Genomic DNA, 13268 nt, shown 5'->3' with positions numbered 1-13268 from the left:
AGAATGTAGGTTAAGGCTAGGCAAACCTATGTTTAAAACATTTGTAGACTTGGAGAAGGCTTTTGACAATGTTGACTGCAAAAAAACTCTTTGAAATTTTGAAGGTTACAGGGGTAAAATACAGAGAGCGAAAGGTTTTTTACAACTTATATAGACACCAGATGGCAGGTATAAGAGATGAAAGATGAAAGGCATAAATGGGAAGTAGTGCTATAGAAGGGAGAGAGGGAGAGAGACAGGGTTGCAGCCTATCCTTGATGATCGTCACTCTGAACATTGAGCAAGCAAAAAAAAAAAACATTAAGTCTCTTTTTATTATCTACAATAATGATCGAGGCAGACGAAAATGGGAAAAATGAATTGAAGTTTGTGTAGGAGAGGGCACTCAGCTTACGTAGTTCATCCAGCAGTGTTGACCATTGTACTGCGGTGGTGTAATGGTTAGCATTTCTGCCTAGCAAGCAAGAAAACCCAGGTTCCAGTCCTGGCTGCAGCACAAATTTAATTCATTTTGTCTGCTTCGATCATTTTCACATATAAAAACATTAAGGTTTGCCGAGAAGATCGCAATTTTGTCAGAGGTGACAAAGGACTTGAGAGAGCAGTTGATCAGAATGGATAGTGTCTTGATAGGTAGGATGAATATCAACAAAATAAAAACACAGGTAGTGGAATGTAGTCGAGTTAAAGCGGGCGATCCTGAGGAAATTAGAAGATTAGGAAAACAGACACGAAAAGTAAGCAGTAGATGAGCTTTGTCATTTGAGCAGCAAAACAACTAATGATACATCTACATCTACATCTACATGATTACTCCGCAATTCACATTTAAGTGTTTGGCAGAGGGTTCATCGAACCACAATCATACTGTCTCCCTACCATTCCACTCCTGAACAGCGCGCGGGAAAAACGAACACCTAAACTTTTCTGTTCTAGCTCTGATTTATCTTATTTTATTTTGATGATCATTCCTACCTATGTAGGTTGGGCTCAACAAAATCTTTTCGCATTCGGAAGAGAAAGTTGGTGACTGAAATTTCGTAAACAGATCTCGCCGTGACGAAAAAGTCTTTGCTTTAATGACTTCCATCCCAACTCGTGTATCATATCTGCCACACTCTCTCCCCTATTACGTGATAATACAAAACGAGCTGTCCTTTTTTGCACCATTTCGATGTCCTCCTTCAATCCCATCTGGTAAGGATCCCACACTGCGCAGCAATATTCTAACAGAGGACGAACTAGTGTAGTGTAAGCTGTCTCTTTAGTTGACTTGTTGCATCTTCTAAGTGTCCTGCCAATGAAACGCAACCTTTGGCTCGCCTTCCCCACAATATTATCTATGTGGTCTTTCCAACTGAAGTTGTTCGTAATTTTAACACACAGGTACTTAGTTGAATTGACAGCCTTGAGAATTGTACTATTTATCGAGTAATCGAATTACAACGGATTTCTTTTGGAACTCATGTGGATCACCTCATACTTTTCATTATTTAGCGTCAACTGCCACCTGCCACACCATACAGCAATCTTTTCTAAATCGCTTTGCAACTGATACTGGTCTTCGGATGACCTTACTAGATGGTAAATTACAGCATCATCTGCGAACAACCTAAGAGAACTGCTCAGATTGTCACCCATGTCATTTATATAGATCAGGAACAGCAGAGGTCCCAGGACGCTTCCCTGGGGAACACCAGATATCACTTCAGTTTTACTTGATGATTTGCCATCTATTACTACGAACTGCGACCTTCCTGACAGGAAATCATGAATCCAGTCGCACAACTGAGACGATACCCCATAGGCCCGCAGCTTGATTAGAAGTCGCTTGTGAGGAACAGTGTCAAAAGCTTTCCGGAAATCTAGAAATACGGAATCAACTTGAGATCCCCTGTCGATAGTGGCCATTACTTTGTGCGAATAAAGAGCTAGCTGTGTTGCACAAGAACGATGTTTTCTGAAACAATGCTGATTACGTATCAATAGATCGTTCCATTTGAGGTGATTCATAATGTTTGAATACAGTATATGCTCCAAAACCCTACTGCAAACCGACGCAACTGATATAGGTCTGTAGTTCGATGGATTACTCCTACTACCCTTCTTAAACACTGGTGCGACCTGCGAAATTTTCCAATATGTAGGTACAGATCTATCGGTGAGCGAGCGGTTGTATATGATTGCTAAGTAGGTAGCTATTGTATCAGCGTAATCTGAAAGGAACCTAATCGGTATACAATCTGCACCTGAAGACTTGCCCGTTTCAAGCGATTTGAGTTGCTTTGCAACCCCTAAGGTATCTACTTCTAAGAAACTCATGCTAGCAGCTGTTCGTGTTTCAAATTCTGGAATATTCCATTCGTCTTCCCTGGTGAAGGAATTTCGGAAAACTGCATTCAATAACTCCGCTTTAGTGGCACAGTTGTCGGTAACAGTACCATCGGCACTGCGCAGCGAAGGTATTGACTGCGTCTTGCCGCTTGTGTACTTTACATAGTAGAGGTGATATAAAATACAGAATGGCAGCAGCAAGAAAAACATTTGTGCAACAGAGAAATTTGTCAACATCTAGTATAGGTTTCAGTGTTATCTTGTCTTTTTTGTAAATTTATTTCCTGGAGTGAAGGATCATGTGGCAGTGAAACGTGTACAGTAAGAAGTTTAGACAGGAAAAAATGTAGTGCTGTAGAAGAATGCTAAAAATTAGATGGGTAGATCGAATAACAAATGAGAAGATACTGATTAGAATTAGGGGGAGAATTAAGTATGTGGCACAGTTTCACTAAAAGAAGTGATTGGATAGGTGAATGTAATAAGCACATTCAAATGGGAATAGGTTGGAGCAGTTATTCAGAGATGAAGAGGTTTTCAAGGGATAGAGTAGCATGGAGAGCTGCCTAAACCAGTCTTTATACAGAAGATCACAACAACATCAATGTCTTACTTAGCAGGCTTCTTGACCCTTTAGTTTTGGTTCTTTCTTATACTAGGTCCTCTCTGTTCTTATTGGGTTTATTTTCTGTAATGACCAAATTACCATTGTGTAGCATTTCAATAAAAAGAATTCCTTCTGTATTTCAGAGACCATAGATTAACCCAATCATAATACCTTCAGTGCAGATCTCGTAGAATAACAATTCCACCTCGACACATGGGTTTTTCTGTGGAGGTGAGTAGACAGAAGAAGACGCAGATACTTATTCCCTGACATGTAACTACCTTAATAAACATGAATGATCACATGACATGAGACACATGCGTTAGCACAGACAGTCCAGTATGAATTAGCCAAAGACCAAGATTAAAACAAAGGTCATTACACACACATAACATTCCTAAGGTTAGATTTTGATTGCACATATCGACCTCTGTAGGTCGATATCACCATAGCCTCCCTCCTCCATCCAGTGTAGAGCAACAGGGATAGGGTTGGTGGAGGTGTTACTAATTCTTAACATACTCTTGTAGGAGAGGGGGGCCCATAGTGGTCAGATGTTGTGAGAATGAGGTGGTGCACTGTTGTCGTTAGATACTGATGTCGCAACAGCGTTTTCCTCATTGAAGGAAAAACAGTTGGGACAAAGACTCACTTTAGTTGAAGCAAAGATAGATGTAGAATCTTCCAGTTGTTGTGACAGGTCGTCCTTATCTTCCTGTTCCCACAGCATCCCAACTGGCTGGAGGTGCTGAACAGAGACAGTCGTTTATTTGTCATTAAGCAAGATAGAGAACATTTGGTTACTATGTTGTAGCAGCTTGTGATGGCCTGGATACAGATGTTTAAGAGCTGTTCATGTGATATCATTGCAGAGAATCACATGGCTATAGTCCTTCAAGGTCTTATGTATAAAAATCCACTATATGCTGTGAGACTGTGAAGGTGATATACAGACATGAGCTATATGTTATTTAACCCTATATATAAGAGATGATATCTCAGAGACCTCCAAAGCAGTTGATGGTAGGAGAAAATCCATGAGAGGAGTTAACGATTCCCCATAGTATTTTGGTTATAGATGATTTCAAACCTTCCTTGTATTTGGTGTGAACTCCCAACAGAACCAATGGTGGGGCAAGAGTTCACAGTGAATCATGACACATCAGTGTCACTTTAAGTGTACGACGCCATTGTTCAAATAGAGCGTTGCTTTGGCGGTGGCATGCTGTAGCATGGGAACATTGAATACTGCACACTTTACACAGTTCTTCAAAAAGATGTGACTCAAATTAACGCCTCTGGTCAGTAGTAATAAGACGACAGGCAACCAGCCTGAGCATTCCACATGTGAACTAAGGTCAAAGCAGCAGATTTGACACTCATCCTTCAAAGGCACTGCGCCATCCTATCAATTGAGGACAAAGTGTATTGGAACCCATTTGACACAAGTAGTGAACCAACCAGGTCCCAGTGTACATGATGTAGGCTGCCTATGAGCATGTCGAATTTTTCCTGTTGCTGAAAAGTATGGTGTCCTATCTTGCTTCATTGGCAGGTGAGACAGACACATGTCCACTGTCTGCAATCCACTATAACATCTGTGCACACAAAGCTGTCAGTCACTAACTTTGTGGTGGGATGAGCAGCAGGATGTGATAAGTTATGCAGACTGTCAAAGATGGTCCTGAAGAATTTTACGGGAACTAGAGAACATAATCCACCCCAAGAGGTACTGCACCACATGAGAAAGTTAATATCAGGAATCTCGATATGTTCCAACGTCAGTCCAGTGCCAGTGTTTCCTAACAATGTTGCTAACTGTTGATCTTGTTCTTATTCCTTAGTGAAGCCCTTGAAATCAATCAATGTGCTAAATGTGCTGATGTATGACAGGTCACCCACAAGCGCAATGTACACCCCATTCACGTGACAAATGTCGACAGTAAATTGTCCGGTGTAGTCCAAGTGTCTGCAATGAAAGGGAATAGTTTTCCTGTTCAGATAACATATCACATGAACTAAAGTGTGATGGCTGGTAAAAACTGTGAGGGGACGTCACTCAATATCCCCTCTGAAGCGCTTCACAGCATCACATAGAGCCACAGGTTTGCAGACATAGGCTGACATCAACTGGTGCACCGCAGTCAGCTTACATGAAAAAAACGTGGGGGTGTTGATGTCCATAACAGTGAGTTGCAAAACTGTCCCAATAGTTGTATCTCTTGCGTCTGTCATAATGGATAAAAGGACCGATGGGGAGGGTGAGAGAAGGTGACAGCATTTTGTAAATACTCTTTTATAGACTTGAACATGTGTATCATTTACATTGTCCGTTTTCCCTAAGTACTTTACCCTGCAAGAACATTGGTTAAAGATGTCTGAATTCTTGCAACTTGCAGGATATGTCCCGTCCAAAACTTAATCATGGTCAGAAACCTTCTGATTTCTTGGGATGTGGTAGGTTGTAGTATCTGTTTAATAAATTCAGGTGTCTGCCTTAGGTCTGACCCCAGCCTGTGTCACTGAATGTTCCGAAAACACCACTGATCTCTGACATAATTGACATATGTCCCTGTTCACAATAAAACCAGTACCTAACGTGTCCAGTGCACTGAAGTCCTGTTTAAGATGCTCCTCATGTTGTTGAGGTGAAGAGAAAAAAAATCAATACATCTTCCAGGTAAGGGAAACAGTAAAGAAGTTCACCAAAAGCTGAATCAATAAAATGCTCCAATGCCTGCACAGCATTTTAGGCATGTGCAGGTTCTCAAACAAATCAAGACTAAAGAACACTAAACACTGAAGCACCAGCCATAAAATGAGCAAAGTCCTGGATATTCAGGTTGGAACATCTATCTGGTGTGCTTTATTTGTTCGCCGGCCGCAGTGGCCGAGCGGTTCTAGGCGCTTCAGTCTGGAACCTGCCTCAGGCATGGTTGTGTGTGATTTCCTTGAGTTGGGCTATCACTGAGTGCATAGTCACTGACTTGTAAGTGTTCCTTCAATTTTGGTTGAATGTGGTTGAATGGAAGAGTTAGTGTAGCCACCAATGATTGTAGTTAATCGATACCCTTGTGACAGTGAGTACTGCCTCTCTGCACAAATGTTTTGTCACATTGTTGCCTCTAGTATTCACTGAATTCTAGTTCAACAGTTTTCATCTAAGCATCTCATCCAAGTATTGAATTCTTTATGGTCGTTCGAACAGTCTTTGAAGCTGTTTATTGTATTCCATAAGCTCTCCAGGGTTTGGAATACACAGCTGAGATGAGGATCTGGGGATTGATGATGATTAACATTAGTAACTGAGGAGATTCTTAATGATGATATCAGACGTTCTGCCTCTGCAACTTTGTTGCATGCAACAACAAATTCTCTTCCTGTAACGCCAGATGATCCCTTTTAGTGTCTGTGTACAACTGATGTGTTGTAGTCAGCTATTCACATAGCTTTAATTTTTGAAGCTCATTTACTGAAGATGTCAAGGAATCTGTTTGCTGTTGAGAAACAGAAACTGGAAGGCTGCTAACAATACCTGAAATGGAATCTTCACTTTCTCTGTTGAAAAGTAATCATTCTCTTAAATTGTGACATAAGTCATAATGATGACGAAAATCTGACTCTAGCAGAGATACGTTAATGTCAACCAGTAGGAAAGTCCATGTAAATGTGTTGCTGAGACCAAGGTCGATGGTGTAGATAGTGGAATAATGTGTCATTTTAGGTGACTCATTCACAGCCCAAACTTGTAGCGGAGATCCTGAAGTGTAAGAACTGACAATTTTTCTTGCGCTCATGCTTGTTTCGAAGCCTGGGTCTGCTAGAAAATGTTAGACTACTCTTGTTGAGAACATAGAGGTCACTGTTGTGTTTGTACGCATGAAACTAGTTTGGATTACATGCATAGGTCCTAGGTGTATTATATTGAATCTGTAACCTGTAATGCCTACTGAAGATCATGAACAGCATTTGGGTGTTAGCATGGTGATGTGCATTTGGGAGTGGCAGTGCTGAAACGCAAATGTAACCAACACTAAAGCACACTCTGTCAGATGTCGCTGGAACTCTGAGTGGCATCTGGTGGTAGCTGTTCCGTTATACATAGTTGGTCATATTGAATCTTGGGAGCAAGGACGCGCTGGCTTATGGAAGGAGTATCATGTGCGCTGAACGCATTTGGTCGTGTTTGGTTTCCAAACGCCGTGTCGTAATGTACTGTGACTGCTGCAGGTGGGGCTTACTGGTGGCTTCTGGGTAGTCGTAGCGTCCATCTTGTAGAGTGAAAATATGGTCGGCGATCTGTAATTTGCCGTCCTGCATGAGTCCTTCATTCATAATCAAGGACACTTGAATAAAATGGGGCAATTAGCTTGCCATTATTGTCCCCAATGTATTGTCTGGCGTTAACTTTGAATCCTTTTAGGTCTGTAAATTGTGCCAGAACTGTGAAGTAGCCCATCCACTTATAACTGCACTGAGTAAATTTCCCAAGGAACTTGTTGTTCAGGTGGTTTGCATAACCTTTGCAATAGAGCCACCTTAGTTGTTTCATAATTAGTCGTCCGCTGTGGCCGAGCGGTTCTAAGCGCTTCGGTCTGGAACTGCGGGACCGCTACAGTCGCAGGTTCTAATCCTGCCCCAGGCATGGATGAGTGTGATGTCCTTAGGTTAGTTAGGTTTAAGTAGTTCTACGTTCTAGGGGATTGATGACCTCAGATGTTAAGTCCCATAGTGCTCAGAGCCATTTGACCATTTTTTTCATAATTGTCAACAGCAGGTGGTGACAGAATTACATCACAGATGCATGATTTCTGATGTTACACTGTAATGCAGGATATTTTACCACATAATCAGTGACATTTGAGTCATAAGCACACATTCAGTAATCGTGAACCAAAAGTGTGGTTGTTCCAGCAGTTTAGGTAACACACACTGTACTATATGAACTTTGCTAGAAATGTGTCCATGTGGCACCAAGCAATTTGTTCCAGGTGTGTCGTTGAATGTAGCCCCATTGATCAGCTGCACTGTTGTAGGTAACCGAGAAATATTTGTATGACCCAGTCAGCCATGTTCACAAGGGGAACAAACTGGCACGGAAGCATGTTTGGATCATGGCAGGCATGGTCACAATGATGTACTTGTGCAGAAAAATCTGATTCAGGTCTAGGAACATGTGTTTGTTTTGTTCTCTTTTGCTCATAAAGAAGCCCCAAAGGAAGATCAGAAGAGGTAAAACAGATCTGTAATGAGCGTGATCCACATGCTCTTCTATGTGAGTGGGAGGAGAACTGTAAGTAGTCTCCCTTGGACTCGCATTCGGGAGGACGGCGGTTCAATCCCGTCTCCGGCCATCCTGATTTAGGTTTTCCGTGATTTCCCTAAATCGCTTCAGGCAAATGCCGGGATGGTTCCTTTGAAAGGGCACGGCCGATTTCCTTCCCCATCCTTCCCTCACCCAAGCTTGCACTCCGTCTCTAATGACCTCGTTGTCGACAGGACGTTAAACACTAATCTCCTCCTCCTCCTCCTCCTGTAAGTAGTCTCATTCATAGCGTCATACTTATACTGTTCCATATACTGCATGCCATAATCCACCAGGAACACAGTATAAGCGAAAGGTCCCAATAACCTTTGTTGGACATCACTATTCATTGTTTGGTGGGAAAATAACACTGTACTTTTCCTGATCCACAGATATCATATGGTTTTTGCAGGTCAGCAGTATAGATTTTTCAGTGGTGGTGGGTAGATGAATTAAGATGCATGTACATATTACATGAAGTGTAACCACTTTATTAAACATGAATGATCGTAAGACTCCAGATACATGCTTTAGCGTAGACAGTCCAAATCGCACTAGCCAAAGACCAAGGATAAAACGAAAGACATTACACACATATAATATTCTTAGGACTCGAATTTGCTTGCTCATATCCACCTCTGCAGGTCGAACAAAACTCCGTTCAAACAGGCCTTGGAAAGCCCAACGGTACTGACAGTACAGACTGGCTGCAGTGTCAGCCTCAGCCCACAGGCGTCACTGGATGCAGATATGGAGGGGCATGTGGTCAGCACACCGCTCTCCCGGCCCTACGTCAGTTTATGAGACTGTCTGCCAGTCGAAGTGGCGGCAAATATAGTGGCGTGTCTCTTCATTGTTTAAGGCCAATTCACACTGTCCATCGAGGTACCATCATGTCACGGCATGGTCACATCAAGACCTTTCAAATCACGTGATGTCAACTTGCATGGCTGTCCACAACTGATTCTTTTCGCTGGAATTGCGATATTTGCAAAATGATTTTCAACTGTCACGAAGTGCACAAACACAGCGAAGTCGTTTATGCTTGTGGATATTCGAGTCCACATTTGTACGAAAATGACATTTATTGAACTCAAATTATTTGCAGTTTGTATGGATAGTTTGAATATTAGAGAAGACAGACAGTAGTGCAAGACAGCACAAAAAAGAGTGTGGGTGGGAAAAATATCTTTATGTGGTACAGGAAGGCTATTTCACACACGATACAAGGAGCTCAAGGAAGAGGAATCTTCATTTTATGTTTTAGAAAATCGAAGCATTAGTTTTTTCTCATTTGTTACGTCAAATTGCACCCAGAATTACTAAAAGAAGCGCAGTGTTACGAGCTGCCATCGGATCCTGTGAAAGCTTGCTTTGTTTCAGGTTAAGTCTCGTTGTTAGTCCAATGCAAATTTTTGTCCAATAGTCAAATCTCCCCTTCAAGATTTATAGATTTTCTTTATGTCTTGTATTTGCCTTTTAATATTTCAAGAGCGTTATTTGTACTGGGGTTAGGTAGTGAAACTGCAAAAACATTGACCACTGATGCCTGCAGAACTGTTTTGCACACAATCCAGAGAGCTACTTAACAATAAACAAGCCTGCCAGAAATACATATTTAAACAAACAACTTGCAGAGTCTGAAGGTCTCAGGCCATTTCTTTACAAAACACTGCAAATACCTGACAATATACAAACGAATTGCATCTACTAATCAATCTGATTCTATCCACAATACTTTTCTCACATCAAGTTGCATCCATATTTCATGCATTTCATTGTAAAATATTAAATACCATACCGGTACATATAAAAATCCACTTCATAAATGTAGTAGAGGGCAAATAATTTAGTACACTCATGTCATACATATCAGACTGCTGCATGACTGCTTCAGTTAATCTTTAGTCATTTATTATAAATTTTAACAAAAAAATAACGAAACAAAACAGTTTTATAGCAAATAACAAACAAAAACAACTGATATTAACCACTAAAACCACAACTAAACTAAATATGGATATCTACACATGGCCATATCAGGAGGATATGAGCTTGGGTATCACGTGATCAACAATGGACGGATGACATCAGCCATCAAAACTTTCAGTCGCGACACTCTCTGGTGTGAAAGTTGATAGCGTTTGACAACTAGAGCTGTACTAGAGCTGCAAGCGTTGAAAAAGCAGATATTCACTTGTGTCATAATGATGCTGTTCGTTTTTAATTATTTTCTGTTTAATTAAAGGAATAGTGGTTACATTTTTACGTTCCATGCGTCAGTAATTTACCAAGAGATTTAAATTATCGTGGAATGCCTGTAAAAACAGCCGAATCACACTGATTCAGTGACTTAAGTTGCAACTCATTCGTGAAGAAATACTTTCTAATATGTTTGTATTTACAGCTTATTCCGCTGAAAGCAAGAGAATATAAATACGCTATCTGCTAGGCTTGCAAGACACATAACAGCTACAAATATCTTGAGCCTGTCTACTTCAACGAATTACCTGAAAATGCCTACACAGTGCCAGTGAATAAATAAAAACTAGTCTTTTGAGGTGGATGAAAAGTAAAGTAATTTACTCTGCTCAAGAGTTCCTTGAGTATGTGACAAATGACCCGCTTTTCTTATGAGGATGAATAATAAATTAACTGCAAAATTGACATGTCACACTGTGCAACTATTTTCTTACCGTATCATGTACTTACTGTTAATTATCTTTTTAGTTATTTATTTGTCATTCACTCAACTATGTAGTTCATTTATCTTGTAATTGGTCTGTTAGGAAACTATTTGTTGTTATTGACATTTGTAGAAATATTTATTGTATCCATCGTGGATTATTATATTGTAGTTAATCACATTTGTCCAAGTTGTTATTGTTATTATTAGAGTGTTAACACTAACGACACCAGTTGCATGTAAAAATACTCAAAGGTGGAATAAAAGATTTGTATTTTTATTAGTATTCTCAGACATCCGACATCGTCTCCAGAAGTGTCGCTTGCTGCTGCTGTCGCTGTGGCTAACAAAAACGAGACGGAGTGTCGCGACTATGGCTTGACGGAGCCGTGACGTGAAGCGACGGAACAGGACGACCAGTGTGTATGCCGCCATTTGAAATGAAATGCAAAATGTTTTGACGGGATCGGACATGACGGCCAGCATTAATTGGTCTTTAACCTACCATTCCAGAAGTTCTGTTCTGTAGTAATTAAGTTCCACTAGCACTCTGTATTGCTATACTGTGAAGTCGAGTATCAGAAGTTATAGCAGATTTGTCATTGCAAGTTAACTACTTAAACTCGAGAAAAGCATCTAAAACTGTTTATGATGTAACTTATTTTCTAGCTCTTGCCTCTAGGTATTTATTTCTGAAGCATTTGGAATCTATGCAGTGTTTCCGAAATTTGGTTAATTCGAAGATATTTTATAAAATCAAAAATTGAATGAGAAGCTCAAGGGATTAAAATACCCAATTGTGTTTCCTATACCTGAAATATTTGCAGGAACGAAAATGTAACTGGCCAAAATGAATATAGTTTAGACTTAATAAATTTACTGCGGAAGAATCAGTCTCTGTAACTGCAAAAGTCTTGAACTTAGTTGAATTTGCACTAGAGTAACTTTGCAAATGACTACATGTAATACAATCTCTGGCTCTGTACGTATTTGGTTAGATCTTTCCTCTGATGCTGTATGCGGATAATTTTACGTGGTACCAACCTGGACATGTTCAAAAGCTCGTAGACACTACTTTTGCTGAAGAATCATGTAGTTGGTACGCGTGGTGGGTTTGATAATACAACCGAACCCATCAGATGGTATTATATGTCAAGGTGAAAAACAAGATGTTGTTAGTAGAAGGAAGAGTTTGTGTCTGTATTGTTTGGTTAACAGCGTAAAGCATCCAACGAAATAAATGTTGCAGTATAGAAAGTGCATGTGTAGTGGTGTGTGTGTTCTTTTCTTTTATACTCTTTACAGCGTGTTTGAAAATGATTAACATGTTGGGCTATATGCACCCGCCTTTAGTTAAATTTAAGCTTATACATGCGAGTGACCAATAACCAAGACCATACTATGGCCTCGGCGACGAAGCGCTGCTGGAAACTACGTTAGTATACAGATTACTTTGTAAAGGAAATTTAGCGTCGCCCAGTGTTTATTGTTATTTACATGTAAACCTGACTAATATTCGTTTCATGTATTGCCTTCCTCCCCCTCGTGTAGAAGAGTTTACAGCGCATAGTGCTAATGTGAACACACTTGCACTTGGTCACAAATCCGGGAGGGTACTAGTAACAGGTGGAGATGACAAGAAAGTAAACCTTTGGGCCGTTGGCAAACACAATTGTTTTATGGTGAGTCAAATATTACGTCACGTTTAAACCTTTGATTAATGAGATTTATGGTTTGAAACGCTGTACCACATCCCTTGTTGTAATCATGTGTTCTCCCGGTGACAGTGAAGAAATTATGGTTTACACAGTATTTTCTCATTGAACTTGCAGAGCTTAAGCGGTCACACAACTCCAGTGGAATGTGTACAGTTTGGACACACTGATGAACTGGTATGTGCAGGATCTCAGTCTGGTACTCTCAAAATCTGGGATTTGGAAGCTGCTAAAATTGTTCGTAGCCTCACAGGACATAAGAGTAATATTCGGTGCATAGACTTCCATCCTTATGGAGATTTCCTAGCATCAGGTTCATTTGATACATCAATCAAAGTGAGTACATTGCAGTCATATCTTTTGTATCACGTAAGTCTACACTTTTCATGTGGTAAATTTTTACAAGCAGTACATTTTGTATTTAATGTGTGTAGGAAGGTATACAGAACTGGTGTTACAAATGTGCTGTATGCTGCATGTGCTGTTGTTTACCTGGCAGGCAACTGTTATATACATGAAGTGTTTGTTTCATTTGATTACCATAGCCATTTTCCTCCTTTATGAGTGATGTGCATTCTTGTAAAGTTTTCAAATATATGTTAATTTTAGAGTTATTACTGC

The 13268-nt window shown here is 40.3% G+C and overlaps 1 protein-coding gene across 2 annotated transcripts in view; it reads left to right on the top strand.

Annotated features, from left to right (window-relative positions):
- The first annotated feature begins 12019 nt into the window (after window positions 1-12019).
- Window positions 12020-13268, top strand: part of LOC126235726 (katanin p80 WD40 repeat-containing subunit B1-like) — a 142799-nt gene continuing 141550 nt past the window's right edge. Inside the window, exons 1-3 of one of the 2 annotated variants that reach the window (XM_049944501.1) lie at window positions 12020-12367; window positions 12484-12614; window positions 12765-12983. In XM_049944501.1, the coding sequence (XP_049800458.1) occupies window positions 12304-12367; window positions 12484-12614; window positions 12765-12983 (414 nt within the window). In that variant the 5' untranslated portion in view covers window positions 12020-12303. The remainder of the gene's footprint in view (window positions 12368-12483; window positions 12615-12764; window positions 12984-13268) is intronic. The other variant, XM_049944500.1, reaches the window with a different exon arrangement.

The sequence above is a fragment of the Schistocerca nitens genome, chromosome 2 (genome assembly GCF_023898315.1).
Source record: "Schistocerca nitens isolate TAMUIC-IGC-003100 chromosome 2, iqSchNite1.1, whole genome shotgun sequence".
Classification (NCBI taxonomy): Eukaryota; Metazoa; Arthropoda; class Insecta; order Orthoptera; family Acrididae; genus Schistocerca; species Schistocerca nitens.
This window is presented reverse-complemented; position numbering and strand designations above follow the sequence as displayed.